Below are 14,933 nucleotides of genomic sequence, written 5' to 3' on the forward strand. Positions count from 1 at the left end.
GATGCGGGGCTCTGGGGCCGTGTGTCTCAAGAGGGTTGGATGTAGGGTCCAAGCTATGTAGTAAGCCAGTGCTTGGGAGCAGAGCAGGGATTCTTTCTGGGGCGAGGCTGCAGCAAGGCCCGCTGCTGGCATCCTGTTCATCTCTCCTACTCCGTAAACCGGCACTAAGCTGAGTATCTGGTGCCCGTAATGTCTTCAGAAGTGTCCAGTAGCTTTACCAAGCTGTTTGCCGGACACTCAGCGCGGTTACTCCCCCTTGCCCCACCCTACTCTTGAGTGTTTTAAGTTGGGCAAGCTCCTGCCCTTGTACCAGCCTTAGGCCTGTTCCCTGTGTGCCAATGTGGGCCCTGTTCTCTGTGCCCACTAAACTGTCACGGAGGTCCTGTGCCCTCATCTATAGAGAAGGTATGGGAGAATCCTCCGCCCATTCCTCAGGGCTCTAAGGTAGCCACTACATCCATGCATATTCTACCACAGAGCCCCCCCCACCTGTACCCAAACCCCAACCCTCACTGGGCCTGCTCTAGGGAGAGGAACCCCATGCGATCCATGCAGCCAGCTCAGCATGCAAGCTGCAGGGCAGGGCGAACAGGCTCATGCGGCCTGAAAATTACAATGTTCCCGCAGCCTCCACCCAGCAATACAGTCCCCCGCTGGAGGCCAGGAAAGTCTGTGGAGAAAAGAGACGAGGCGGAGGGGAGGGGAGGGGAAGAAAGGGGAGAGAAACACATGGGGGGGAGGTGAAGAGAGCCGTCAGAAAGGACAGACACGAGGAGAGTTAAAAGAGAGAAAAAGACAGGCAAGGGATGGAGACCCCACGTGGCTGCAGTTGGGGCAGAGAGTGGGTGGGAGCGAGGACGAAGCTCTAGGGAGTCGTGAGGCAAGAGGCCTGGGCAAGGGAGTAAGAGGGGAGGGGAGCCTGGACAGAGACAGGTCGCATCTCATCTTTGAGACGCATCTATGGGTGCCAAGGGCTTGGGTTCTCCCTGGGTCTGGGTTATGTGGTCCAGGGAACATCCTTGCTAAGGACATACTGGGAAATACATGCTCACAGTTATGAGTAGATTTCACCCCATCCCCTGTAACCAGGGTTGATGCCCTCCCAGGGGTCCAGCTTCCAGGGGGTGGGGGACACTGGAGACCCCTCCTCCCACCAGGTGTCCCTCGGCTCAGGACTGGGACCAGGATCAAAGCTCGCATCTCAGTGGCCTGGCTCCTCGGTGGTTGGGTATATGGGAGTGGCTATCTTTTCCCTGGCCACATTTCATGAGATGCCCGTCTTGGGAGCCCTGGGTCAATGAAGGAAGCAATCATTGAGCTTCCGTGTGCCTGCAGGGAGATTGGTCCCAGCACTCGGCTCCCTGCACCACTGGTCTCGATCCTGGCTGCATGTCAGATTCATCTAGAGAGTTATACAGTACGTGTGCCACTGCTGGGACCCACCAGGCCAACGAAGGTAGGGACCATGGAACAGGCCTGGTTTCAGTGCACACCAGGAGAGTCTCACGTGTAGCCGGATGACAACCCTGTTCTTGTGTAGTCTGACCAGTAGCCACTCGCCATGAGTGGCCATTTGAATTACAATGAAAACCAAATAAAAGTAGAAACTAGTTCCTCAGTGCCATCAGCTACATTTTCAGTGACCAGGAGGTAGGTGCACGTGAACAGGGCAGGGTGGGTGGGGCTGGCATTGCGATTCTGACGGACAGGCAAGGCCCTTCCCTAGTTTGTATGTCAGGAACGGAAATCAGCCTTAACATGACTCAATCACATATTCCTGGTAAGGGAAAAAATTTTTCCACTTCTGAAAACCAAAGTATGACCATGACATCCTCCACAGCCAAGAGAAAGGTCTCTGGCACATGGGTCTCAGACTTTGAGAAGTAACTGTTTGAACTGGAGCTGTTTATTCTGGCTGTTTCGAGTTCTGTCTTCAGGCTACTTGGGACAAGTATGGCTCTCAGGCCACAGAACATGTTTTCTTGGCAAACAGCATGCATGAAAACACACAGCACATATACACTACACATTATTCTCCCTCCCCCCTCTCTCTCTCTGATTTTTCCCAGAGACCACCCCCTACCAGGCCTGAGCAGATGGAGCTGTCTGTCACCATTTGTGATGAGGTGACCAGGGTTCCCAGGATCCTCCCCTAGTACAACAGATAGTTGGTGTTGGCAGCCAAGTCCCCAGAAGGTGCCACTTTCCCTGGGGCTGGGCTTTTGGAGCCTCCGACCAAGGCCCCTTCCTCACAGACTCGGGCTTTTCTCAGCTGGGCTCCCCTTTCAGGCATCTGCAGGGTTGATATCTGTCTTTCCCATCAACTTGGTGCTTTGGGCTAGGAGGTAGGAAGTTCAGAAGGAGGCCCTGCCTATGATGAGTCTCCTGCCTCGAATGAGCTATCATTTGGGTAGAATCTCGCTGCTCCCCAGCTGGAGTGACTTAGATAGATGAATATCCTTCTCTTTCTCTTCCTCTTGGCTTCCTCTGCCTGTACCTGGTTCCTGGGTGTGGCTCAGTGATGAGCCAAGAAAACACTGTTTTTTGCATTCTGCTTCTGATCTTTGGATCGCTTCTTCCAGCCTCCTCTCACCTTTTGCTCAGCCTTCAAAATACACCCCAAGTTGACCACCTCTCACCACCCTACAGCCCAAACCCTTCTCTGTCCCCTGCCATGTGGACTGCTGCATGCCCCTCCTGGCTGCTGTCCATGGGTCAGCCCTGTCCCTCCTAGCACAAGCTCAACATGGCAGCCACAGTGATCCAGTCAGATCTCATGTCTGAGCATGTCTGCACCTTCCAAAGAGCTCTTCGCCATCTCAGAGATCTGACCACAGCTTGTTAGCTCTGTTCTGCCCCATTCCGGGTACAAGGGCCTTCTGCTAGCCTCTGTGTCCAGCAGGCACGCTCCTCCTACAGGCCCTTCACACATTCTCCTTTTGCTTTCCAACAGTGTCTGTCATAGCGACACTCCTTTGCTCTATTCAGATCTCGGCTCCAATACGCTCTTAACACCACCCTCTCATTCCCTTCCATGCTCCATCCTTACCCACTTTGATTTATCACCATGCATTCTATCATGTGGTAGATTTATTGTCTGCTGCCCAGTACAGTTTTCTTCCCTGCTGTGCCTCGAGCACCCATACAAGGCACATATAGGTATTCGGTAAGTGTTTAGTAAGTGGCATAACGGACTGAATCCTTAGAGAAGAGCTGCCTTTTTAGTCATTTAGATTAACATCTCAAAACTGGAGAGCTCACCCTTCCATGACTTGATCAAAACCTTTAGTGGGTTCCTATAAAGTGAGTGGGCTCATGAAGTTCATAGCCTCCCCAGCCTTGTCCAGCCCCCTTCTCCCCTCTGCATGTCCGTATGGACCTATTGAGACATCCCAGCATGTCTGACCTCTTCACATCCTCTCCCACATATCTCCAGAAGTTTCCCTGCCCTGGACATGTCATCCTCCTCAACTCCACTGCTACCTCCTACACCTCCCCCAACTCAGCCGCAGACAACCTCTGCTGGACACTGAGTTCTTTCTTTTCTTTTGTTTTTTCGAGACAGGGTTTCTCTGTGTAGCTTTGGTGCCTGTCCTGGAACTCGCTCTGTAGACCAGGCTGGCCTCGAACTCACAGAGATCCGCCTGGCTCTGCCTCCCGAGTGCTGGGATTAAAGGCGTGCGCCACCACCGCCCGGCTGACACTGAGTTCTTCATGTCTGCTGTGTTGGCATACTTGGATCCACCCGGTACCCAAGGCACCATTCTGCTCTGAAGGATACAACTCCTCGAAGGCAGAAGACTTGTCCTTCCACCGGTCTAACCCCCAGGGTGCCATGCTGCGCTTGCCATGGGTACCCCATAAACACTGCGGACTGAACAGGAGCCCTACTACCCCAGTGAGGGCTCTGTCTACCCCATACTCACATCGATCTCACTCAGGATGACGTCAATGATGCTGCCGATGACGATCAGGAAGTCAAACACATTCCAGGGTCTCCAAAATAGCCCTGGGAAGGAAGGTCATGGGAGAGCAGGGGCTGAGCTGTGGATGGAAGCAGCTCTGACCGCCAACAGGGGGTGGTGGGGTGGTGAGGGGGGGGCACCCATCAAGGTGCTGGGCAGGCCAGGGCTGCAACATCCCAGCTCTTCTCTCTTTCTGACTTCTGATTTCTAATTCTCTTCCCCTAGAGCGTCAGTGGTAGGGGGTTGTTGGCAGCTTCGTCTAGATGGGAATCTCTTTCACCTCCAGAGCCCCACTTAAAGCTCCTGCCAGAGCCAGGCAGTGGTGGCACACGCCTTTAATCCTAGCACCCTGGAGGCAGAGCCAGGCGGATCTCTGTGAGTTCGAGGCCAGCCTGGTCTACAGAGCGAGTTCCAGGACAGGTACCAAAGCTACGCAGAGAAACCCTGTCTCAAAAAAACAAAACAAAACAACTCCTGCCAGAGCTCGATGGCACAGAACTGGATTGGATTGGGATGAGACTGTGGGAATGGATTCGAGAGCCAAAGAAACAAAGCAAGATCCTAGTTCGAGGCCTATGCTTCAGGAGCAGAAAGGGAGGCAGGGGATGGGAACGGATCCACAGATGCAGTGCCCAGGATCTGTGAGCAGCCCGAGGGCAGGAGTCTAGGCTGAAGGGCCCTCAGTAGAAGAAGACCCAAGTCTCTCGTCCCAGGCCACAGCCGTTCCTCTGTCCCCGTGGCTCAGTCACTCACCCTGGGCTTGAATGCGATGAGCTTGAGGACCATCTCCAGGGTGAAGATGATGGTGAAGGCCACGTTGAGAATGTCTGAGATGTGGTTCATCTGTTCTGACTGGTTGTAATGCTGAAGAGGCAACGGGGGAGATGCGGGCCAGATGTACCAGCTCCAGATGGCCGTCCTCGATGCCTCCTCTCTGTGGGCAGCCCCTCCTGTCTGCCCTGGGGCCCACTTCTCACCTGTTTTATCTCGTCAAGCTGGAAGACTAGTCATCCCCTGACTTCCACCAGATCTTAGGGATACCTTTCATGCCTATTCCACCCCATAATAGGCAGTGGTAAAGGATAGAGTGGGAGGTTCCGACCAAGTATGGCTTGGGGCTGCAAGGCCAGATATGATTTACACATTGGTCCTGGGTGGCCAGAATTGGCAGTCTCCTAGGCAGGGCTTTGCATAGTCATTATAGAGGAGGACTAAAAGAGAAGACCCCATGCGTTCTGGGTTGACATCACCACTGTCTAGTGGACACAAAATTGGCCAAGTTTCCTATATCCTATACCCAGTGACGGGGATGACCCTTCAGTTGACAGCCTTGGCTTCTGTGACTGCCTCTGTGGTCCACCTGAGACTCTCGCTCTTTTTTGAAAAGCTGATGGAATTCCAACGTCTTCTATAGAACCTTCCGAGGTAGGCGAGAAGGGTCTGCTGATTGCCCTCCCCCTTAGCAGCATCGTCTACGGCCGCTGCCCGACTCAGCCCCCAGAAACTATTACTTATATTCCTCTGCATGACCAGGGTCTGTAGCTCAGTGAGTTCCCTCCCAGGTCTCCACGAACCTACAGTGCGTGGTCCTATCATCGTGTTCTTGTTTCAGTGTGAGATATTCCCCCACAGGCTTGTGTCTTTGAACACGTGGTCCCCAGACTGGGGTGCATTGGGAGGAAGTAGGTCACTGGGGTAGGCCTTGAGGTTTATAGCTAAGCCTTGCTTCCCACCCTGTCTCTGCTTCCCGGTCTGCAGAGAGGGAAGCAGCTGCCGCGAGTTCCCACCACCATGCAGTCTGTACTGTAATCCCCTCCAGTCACGAGCCAAAGTCAACCTCTCACTCCTCGGGTGCTTCGTGTAAGGTGTTTGGTCACAGCTATGAGAAAAGCAACTAACATATATTAAGTATTTCTTGGGCTCCTAGGAGCAGGGAGTCTAGCTGTGAAGTTGTATTATAAAGGGCGTAAGAGACCAGATGCTTAATTAAATAGCAAGATATGATCGATGAAGGGGTGGCTTCTCTCCTAAGAGGGCTGCCTGTCTTGTGAATCCTAAGCCTATTTTTTCTTGGGGGTCAGAGCCGAGTTTCTGAACAACCCAGCCGTCCAGATTTGCAACAGTGAAGGGAAAACAGAGAACACGTGTTCTGCTTCCTGCGCATCCTCCTTGCCTGTAGCATCCATCTCCTGTTTGCAGAATTGCCATCCCATCTAGCTGGAGGCTTGACTTAGCTCCTTCACAAATGAACCACCAGGGACGAGGCTGGGATCAGTTCACTCCTGTGTCCTGCGGCAGGTGCTCTAGAGACACCGACTGGGATGGACTGGGGACGTCTCGACCTCCCTGCCCCGCCCAGGCCCTAGGTCCCGTCAGTTCCCCATCTCCTTACCTGCATGCCTAGGCAGATAGTGTTGAGCATGATGAGGGCAAACATCAGGTATTCAAAGTAGGAGGAAGTGACGACGTACCACACCTGATACTGGTATGGGTTTTTGGGGATGTAACACCTCAGTGGGCGGGCCTTCAGGGCATACTGTACACATTGGCGCTAGAACACGATAAGAGAGCAGAGGTCAGCACCAAGAGGCCCATGCCTCCGTCTCTGTACCTATGATCATAGGGTTGTAGGAAGCCTGGTATGCGGCGTAGGAACAGCTGTGGCCAGGCGCTGAGGAACTCGGAATGACTGGGCATCTTGAGTTCCCCTCGAGTGATCGTGACTCATTCTGATCACAGCTGCAGCCCAGTGCAGAGGTTCTGAAAGGCTTTCTCTCGGGACAACAGGCAAGTTCCAGAAGAAAGCCCCCCCTCCCCACACCAGTGAGAACTGATTCAGGTTGGAGGCAAATGGGGTCCACAGACCAGGGCTGGGCTGGGGGCCTCTCTTCACAGGTCTGTGGGATGCTGCTGCCCATCTCCGGCAGGTGGCTCAGTACCTGGTTCTTGTCCAGCTCGCAGTTCTTATACTCCGTCTCCCCCTGTTCCTGGAAGGTGACGATGACGAAGCCCACGAAGATGTTCATCATGAAGAAGGCGATGAGGATGATGTAGATGATGAAGAAGATGGCCATCTCCACCCGGTTGTTGTAGATGGGGCCTGTGTCCTCCTCATTGGAGTCTATGGCCTTGTACAGTAGCCTTGGGGAAGGCAGAGAGGAGAGGATAAGTAGGGTTGGGATAATGAGGCTCAGATCCGGGCCAGGAAGGTGGGTGTTATCCCAGTGGCCACAGGAGCCAGAGCAACTTTCTGGATATGAGAGAGAAAGGCAGAACTGGTTTAGGGAGTGCTAGAACCCACCCTGTCACGGTCCTGCCACTCCATGGGGGCATCTTAACTACCCTCAGCCAACCATTAAGACTTCCCCGTGGGGAGAGAGGCATGCATTTGTGGGGGGGGGGCGGATTGGGCAGATTTTGTCAGAGTCCTCTGGTCAGGCTGCGTCATGAGTCAGTGGGTTGACTGAGCACAGCTACAGGCCGGCACGGCACAGTGGGGGCTGCTCATCTCTTGGTACTACCCTAACTGTGCCCATCGTGGACCCAGACCCCAAGCCTTACTCACTGAGGCCACCCCTCGAAGGTGGAGACTGTGAAGAGTGACATCATAGCCGAGAGCACATTGTCGAAGTGGAAGTCATTGTGCATCCACTGGCGGGGACGCAGCTCTATCTGGGTGGGGTCTCCGTCCTTGTAGATGTAGTAGTAGCCCCTGACACAGGGAGGCCCAGGGAGGCCCCAGTCACTCCACGGCGTGGCTGGGATACCTCAGCCACACCCACGTCCCCTGGGCCCTGGGCCGTGAGTGAGCCAGAGCAGTGGGACAGAGAGGAAGGACACTGTTGGGCATTCCCTCCCCACGGCTACCGGCGCCCCGGGCTTCTGTAAAGTTGGTACCCCAATGCCCATCCCGAAGGACACCGTGTACCTCACGTGAGCCTCCCGTTCCCCTCAGCTGGCAGAGCCTCGAGTACCTGCACTCCTTCTCCGTCATCTTGGATAGGTCATTGCAGCTGTAGAACTTCCCCTGCATCCAGGAGGGGAAAGGACAGACGGGGACATGGTCATAAAATCAGGGCAGGGAAGCAGGCTCTGTGGGTGCTTGGTTCGCGGGAGAAGGGAAGGCAAGCTGCCTGGAAGGAGAAGGCTTCTCCTCTCGTACTCTGAGGGCAAGGCCATCATTACCCATTTTCCCCCGCTCCCCAACGGCCTCCCACCCAGCCTTGCGGCCGCCTTAGGTGAGCATCCATGGAATGGCCAAGGTCGGACCTGAGGATGTAAGTATACCCAGCTCCGCTCCTTTGACAGTGGCAGCCTCTGAGTCCCCCATCTTTCTCCCTCTGAAGAAGTCTCCCTCACAGTCCACACCGTACAAGCGGAAGGACTTGCACGCGCCCCCCCCCCACTTCTTCTGCCTGTGGACAGCACAAGGCCGCTAAGGGAGCAAGAGCCAGACAGATGGACGGACCCGCCCAGGAGGGCTCTGAGAAATTTAAATTTGTCCTCAGAGTTAGATAGGGGTCCCAGCACATCCCGGACAAGGCCTGGCCTCCCCCAAACTGACTTCAGCAAGAGCACATTCTTCTTTTGTCTTTATCACGTGCTGAACACCTGCAAAAGGTTTTGTTTGAGCAAAGAGTTGAACAAAGAGTTAAGACGAAGTTAGGTTTGAAATCCAGGGATTCTGGTCCGGCTCCTTGGAAGGCCCTGAGAGAGGAAAGCCCAGCTGCCCCGCCTCCTTCCAGGACTCTGTCATTTCCTCAGGGCACTCTTTCTCTGAGGTTGCCAGAGCAGAGGGTGGAGGTGAAGTAAGAGATCTGGAGGAGAAGCAGAAACTGGAACCTCGCTGGTGCTGAGCAGGGTTCTGGGTACTGGAAAGCAGCAACTGTGTAATTTTATGCAGAGAGCAATGTCAAGCTCTTTGCATCATGTGGAGTGTATGTGACATGCGTCAAGAGTAAAATGTGATGTAAAAGGCCAGTTGTACCAGAAGTGATTCCAGCTGCTGGGTGGGCAGACCCCGAGGGCTCTGGATGAAACTAGAGCACAGATGTGTTGTGCTGGAGGGTTATTGCTCTCACATAGAGAGGACGTAAGAGCCAAAGAAAAGGTGGATCCTCGTGGGTTGCTTTAGGACATGTGTTGGTGGGCTCCTGCATGCCAGGCCTGGACTAGGTGCCTGGGTAAGAGCTATGTGACACACAGACTCTCCCCTTGGGGATTCTAGGGTCACAGGAGGAGACTGCGGGGAAAGAGGGCATCCCTTTGCTGGGTGATAGGGTGTAAGCATTTTGGTTCCTCCAGGGCAGTGGCCAACAGGACCTCTCCTCCTTAGCGACCTTGAGAGGCCAGATACTGACCACTTTCCTCAAAGTTTGTATCATGTCCTCAAGAAGGATCGTGGATTTGCCTTTGAGTCCCTCAACCCTAGCCAAGGCCCTGGCCCATCTACGGAGAAAGTGATTCTTACATGTTGGTTGAATGAATAATAGTGAGATGACATGTCTTAAGGCTGCCCGAGGTTATATAATCAGGAACTGGGTCATGATGGGAAGTAGCACACTCTACTGGAGTCAGAGGCATCTAGAAACCGAAGTTCTGTGGGAGGACATTACTCGAGAGAAACTGAGAGCCGTGTTCTCCCAGGGAAGCATCAGTAGGGTAAGGTCAACTGCGGATGAGACTCAAAGATGGCCTCTGTAGAGGCTCCTGGGTGGTGTGGACAATGCCAGACACCCCAGCCAGGACCATGGATTGCAGAGCCTGGCTGCAGCAGTTAAGGTGGCTGGGCTGGGATGCTATAGAGAGCCCTGAAGGTGGGTGGAGGCTGGAAAGTTGGTGAGAGGAAAGATAACTGGGCCGGTGGGTAACAGTAGTCATGACGACGGCAAGGGTGCCTAGAGAACCGGAGGCTAGCCACCGGCATCGGCTGGCACACAGGCTCTGGGTGTTTCCTAATTTTGACACCATAGGTTCAAGGTCATTCGCTTTCACAATTTGGGGTCCTCTTGCTTGAGAAGAAGTGGCTGGCTTTTGTCGCGGCCTCCAAGTTGGCCAGGGAAGGGCTGCTGGGCCAGGCAGGGCCTCACCTTGAAAAGCTGGACTCCGATGCAGGCAAATATGAACTGCAGGAGCGTGGTGACCAGGACGATGTTCCCGATGGTGCGGATGGCGACAAACACGCACTGTACCACGTGCTAGAAAGGTAGGGGGGAGTTGGTGGGCACCGGGCCTGCTGCCCCGCTGCACCCCACCATCCTGCCCTCGGAACCCTGGGAATTCAAGACTCCGCCTCCTAGTACCGCCAGGCCCACGGGGGCGGGGCCTCTCTCACCTTCAACCCTTGGCTCTGTTGATGGCTCGGAGCGGCCGCAGCACCCTCAAAACTCTCAGGATCTTCACCACAGAGATGGCGCTGGACCTGCCGGGAGCAAGCTGCTGTGGGGCCTGGAGGGGTGTGCTGCAGCCAGGAGCTTTTCACCTCCTACCTGGAGCTTTCCACATGCGCGCGCGCGGGCGCGGCCTCCTGACCACCCACCCCCACCCCTCGCCGATGCCACAGTCTCAAGGACTGTGCATTTAGTATTGCTACCCCAAGGGTGTTCCTAACTACAGCCCACAGCCGCCCTCCTGTTTCAGCCAGGAACCCAGGCATGCACAGGGCTGGAACTCCTGCTCTGAGGCACAGGCACAGAGCACAGCGCACCCAGGCCCTGGGAGTGGGCCCCGCCCCTGCTTACTCGAGGCCCATAGAAATGAGCGATACCGCCACCACCAGCAGGTCCAGGATGTTGAAGTAGTTGCGGCAAAAGGAGCCTTTGTGCAGGAAGGCTCCGTAGGTGGTCATCTGGAGAGAGAGGCCACATCTGGAGCCAGCAGCTGGAGGAGCAGGCCTGCCCCTCCTAGAGAAGGGTTTCCCACCACAGTCTGCTCGGGAAGGTGCCCGCCGTATCAGGGAGTGTCATGTGATCGACTCCCCCTGTTATCTGCCTCAGATAAACCCTGGGCACGTCCAGAGCACCTGTGCCACTCTCTGCCCTGGGGGGGGGGGGTCCTTCCCTCCAGATGTCTTCTTGTGCCTCGGCGTCTCCTCCTTCACAGGACAGGGAAGCCTGGCTGGCCTTGCTCCCGGGACTCACACTACTACCTCATATTCACTCCCTCGATGGTGTAGCTTGGTTTCAAACTCTGATTCTAACACCCCACTTCTGAAGTCCTCCTTGAGCTCTGGGCAGCTGCCTTCTCCCTCTGCTCCACTGTCAATGGTGGAAGCTCTGAAGAGGGAGCACTCCTCCTTCTGCTCCTCTGTCAGTGGTGGAGGAGCTGAAGAGGGAGCACTCCTCCCTCTGCTCCTCTGTCAGTGGTGGAGGAGCTGAAGAGGGAGCACTCCTCCCTCTGCTCCACTGTCAGTGGTGGAGGAGCTGAAGAGGGAGCACTCCTCCCCATGCTCCTCTGTCAATGGTGGAGGAGCTGAAGAGGGAGCACTCCTCCCCATGCTCCTCTGTCAATGGTGGAGGAGCTGAAGAGGGAGCACTCCTCCCATGCTCCTCTGTCAGTGGTGGAAGCTCTGAAGAGGGAGCACTCCTCCCCCTGCTCCTCTGTCAGTGGTGGAAGCTCTGAAGAGGGAGCACTCCTCCCTCCTGCTCCTCTGTCAGTGGTGGAGGAGCTGAAGAGGGAGCACTCCTCCCCCTGCTCCTCTGTCAATGGTGGAGGTGCTGGAAAGGGAGCACTCTCCCCCTGCTCCTCTGTCAATGGTGGAGGAGCTGAAGAGGGAGCACTCCTCCCCTGCTCCATTGTCAGTGGTGGAAGAGCTGAAGAGGGAGCACTCCTCCCCTGCTCCTCTGTCAATGGTGGAGGAGCTGAAGAGGGAGCACTCCTCCCTCTGATCCACTGTCAGTGATGGAGGAGCTGAAAAGGGAGCACTCCTCCCTCTGCTCCTCTGTCAATGGTGGAAGAGCTGAAAAGGGAGCACTCCTCCTCTGCTCCTCTGTCAATGGTGGAAGAGCTGAAAGGGAGCACTCCTCCCTCTGCTCCTCTGTCAGTGGTGGAGGAGCTGAAGAGGGAGCACTCCTCCCTCTGCTCCTCTGTCAGTGGTGGAAGAGCTGAAGAGGGAGCACTCCTCCCCCTGCTCCTCTGTCAGTGGTGGAAGAGCTGAAGAGGGAGCACTCCTCCCCCTGCTCCTCTGTCAATGGTGGAGGAGCTGAAGAGGGAGCACTCCTCCCCCTGCTCCTCTGTCAGTGGTGGAGGAGCTGAAGAGGGAGCACTCCTCCCTCTGCTCCTCTGTCAATGGTGGAGGAGCTGGAGAGGGAGCACTCCTCCCCATGCTCCTCTGTCAATGGTGGAGGAGCTGAAGAGGGAGCACTCCTCCCTCTGCTCCTCTGTCAGTGGTGGAGGAGCTGAAAAGGGAGCACTCCTCCCTCTGCTCCTCTGTCAATGGTGGAGGAGCTGAAGAGGGAGCACTCCTCCCTCTGATCCACTGTCAGTGGTGGAGGAGCTGAAAAGGGAGCACTCCTCCCCATGCTCCTCTGTCAATGGTGGAAGCTCTGAAGAGGGAGCACTCCTCCTTCTGCTCCTCTGTCAGTGGTGGAGGAGCTGAAGAGGGAGCACTCCTCCCTCTGCTCCTCTGTCAGTGGTGGAGGAGCTGAAGAGGGAGCACTCCTCCCTCTGCTCCACTGTCAGTGGTGGAGGAGCTGAAGAGGGAGCACTCCTCCCCATGCTCCTCTGTCAATGGTGGAGGAGCTGAAGAGGGAGCACTCCTCCCCATGCTCCTCTGTCAATGGTGGAGGAGCTGAAGAGGGAGCACTCCTCCCCATGCTCCTCTGTCAGTGGTGGAAGCTCTGAAGAGGGAGCACTCCTCCCCCTGCTCCTCTGTCAGTGGTGGAAGCTCTGAAGAGGGAGCACTCCTCCCCCTGCTCCTCTGTCAGTGGTGGAGGAGCTGAAGAGGGAGCACTCCTCCCCCTGCTCCTCTGTCAATGGTGGAGGTGCTGGAAAGGGAGCACTCCTCCCCCTGCTCCTCTGTCAATGGTGGAGGAGCTGAAGAGGGAGCACTCCTCCCCCTGCTCCATTGTCAGTGGTGGAAGAGCTGAAGAGGGAGCACTCCTCCCCTGCTCCTCTGTCAATGGTGGAGGAGCTGAAGAGGGAGCACTCCTCCCTCTGATCCACTGTCAGTGATGGAGGAGCTGAAAAGGGAGCACTCCTCCCTCTGCTCCTCTGTCAATGGTGGAAGAGCTGAAAAGGGAGCACTCCTCCCTCTGCTCCTCTGTCAATGGTGGAAGAGCTGAAAAGGGAGCACTCCTCCCTCTGCTCCTCTGTCAGTGGTGGAGGAGCTGAAGAGGGAACACTCCTCCCTCTGCTCCTCTGTCAGTGGTGGAAGAGCTGAAGAGGGAGCACTCCTCCCCCTGCTCCTCTGTCAGTGGTGGAAGAGCTGAAGAGGGAGCACTCCTCCCCTGCTCCTCTGTCAATGGTGGAGGAGCTGAAGAGGGAGCACTCCTCCCCCTGCTCCTCTGTCAGTGGTGGAGGAGCTGAAGAGGGAGCACTCCTCCCTCTGCTCCTCTGTCAATGGTGGAGGAGCTGGAGAGGGAGCACTCCTCCCCATGCTCCTCTGTCAATGGTGGAGGAGCTGAAGAGGGAGCACTCCTCCCTCTGCTCCTCTGTCAGTGGTGGAGGAGCTGAAAAGGGAGCACTCCTCCCTCTGCTCCTCTGTCAGTGGTGGAGGAGCTGAAGAGGGAGCACTCCTCCCTCTGCTCCTCTGTCAGTGGTGGAGGAGCTGAAGAGGGAGCACTCCTCCCTCTGCTCCACAGTCAGTGGTGGAGGAGCTGAAAAGGGAGCACTCCTCCCCCTGCTCTGCGCTGGTCCTTACATACAGTCACCCTCTCCTCTGCTTTTGCCAGAGACAAAGGCCTGTGGCTCTGGGTTCCGGTCGGAGATGGACCCTCCCTCTGCTCGTCAGAGCCGGCTACTGTGATGAACTGAACCCAGTGTGCCCACCTCAGGAGCAGGCACACAGGGCTGTGTTGGAGAAACCCAAACCAGGTCAGTGGTCCTTTCTTTAGATAAGAGAACTGCTTTCTGATATCTTAGTCGATAACCTGGGACCCCTTTATTCACCCCAAGGTGACCTTAAGCTTCTGATCCTCCTCCCTCACCTCTTGACTGAGCAGATTACAGGCATAGGCCACCAGGCCTGCTTTCACGCAGTGCTGGGAATCCAAGCCAGCTCTTCATATTGGGCAAGTGCGCTCAATGGAGCCACATCTCCAGCCCACAAGAGAGGAAACTCTGAACAAGTTTTCAAAAGCTGGCAGTTCCTGATTTGTAAAACCCTTTGCTTTTTGCGTGGCAGAGCAAGGTGTGGCATTGGGAGCCCCCCTCCCCTCCAAAGTTAGAGGGTGTTTCCAGACTTGTAGCTTGCTTCTCCAAACAGCTAGACCCCATAGCACATGGCCGAGACGCAGCAAAGCCATGAACTCTCTGGACTCTCTCTAGGACACTCCCCACGGTCACTTCTTTGGGAACTCTAGGAGGACAAGAACTTGCCTGGTTCTTGCAGAAAAGGCCTAAGGGCCAATCCCAACTCCCAAGCCCACTTTAGGCTAACCGTGTCTTCCATGTGGAAGATGTGCGCTTTTCTGAGAGGTAGTGGCCACAGGCGGGCCATAGCTCTTGTCTCCAGCCTTTCATTCAGTCACCTGCTCCCTTGCCTCACCTCCCTTTGCTCAGGAGCTCAAGCCCTGTGTGGTTTCCTGCACCTGATGAGTCTTCCTTACCGTTATTCACCTCTATCTTCTCCTCCCATCCCTTAGGAGTGTCCCCCAGCGCGTCACTGTGCATAAACTGGAGCCACATCCCAGAGACACTTGGTGCCCAGCCATGTCTGTCCTGCAGCCTTCACTCACCTTAAGGACAATCTCCACAGTGAAAACCGCAGTGAACACGTAGTCAAAATACTCAAGGATCTGGAGGTGGGAC

The 14,933-nt window shown here is 55.6% G+C and overlaps 1 protein-coding gene across 1 annotated transcript in view; it reads right to left on the minus strand.

Moving 5' to 3' along the window:
- Window positions 1–14,933, minus strand: part of Cacna1s (calcium voltage-gated channel subunit alpha1 S) — a 94,881-nt gene that overhangs the window by 37,912 nt on the left and 42,036 nt on the right. The window contains 12 exon segments of the mRNA XM_037211376.1: window positions 3,927–3,997; window positions 4,000–4,009; window positions 4,719–4,829; window positions 6,358–6,516; window positions 6,905–7,106; window positions 7,531–7,677; window positions 7,940–7,992; window positions 10,055–10,162; window position 10,237; window positions 10,300–10,386; window positions 10,706–10,812; window positions 14,861–14,920. Coding sequence (XP_037067271.1) covers window positions 3,927–3,997; window positions 4,000–4,009; window positions 4,719–4,829; window positions 6,358–6,516; window positions 6,905–7,106; window positions 7,531–7,677; window positions 7,940–7,992; window positions 10,055–10,162; window position 10,237; window positions 10,300–10,386; window positions 10,706–10,812; window positions 14,861–14,920 — 1,116 coding nt within the window.

The sequence above is a fragment of the Peromyscus leucopus genome, chromosome 15 (genome assembly GCF_004664715.2).
Source record: "Peromyscus leucopus breed LL Stock chromosome 15, UCI_PerLeu_2.1, whole genome shotgun sequence".
In the NCBI taxonomy this organism is placed as follows: domain Eukaryota; kingdom Metazoa; phylum Chordata; class Mammalia; order Rodentia; family Cricetidae; genus Peromyscus; species Peromyscus leucopus.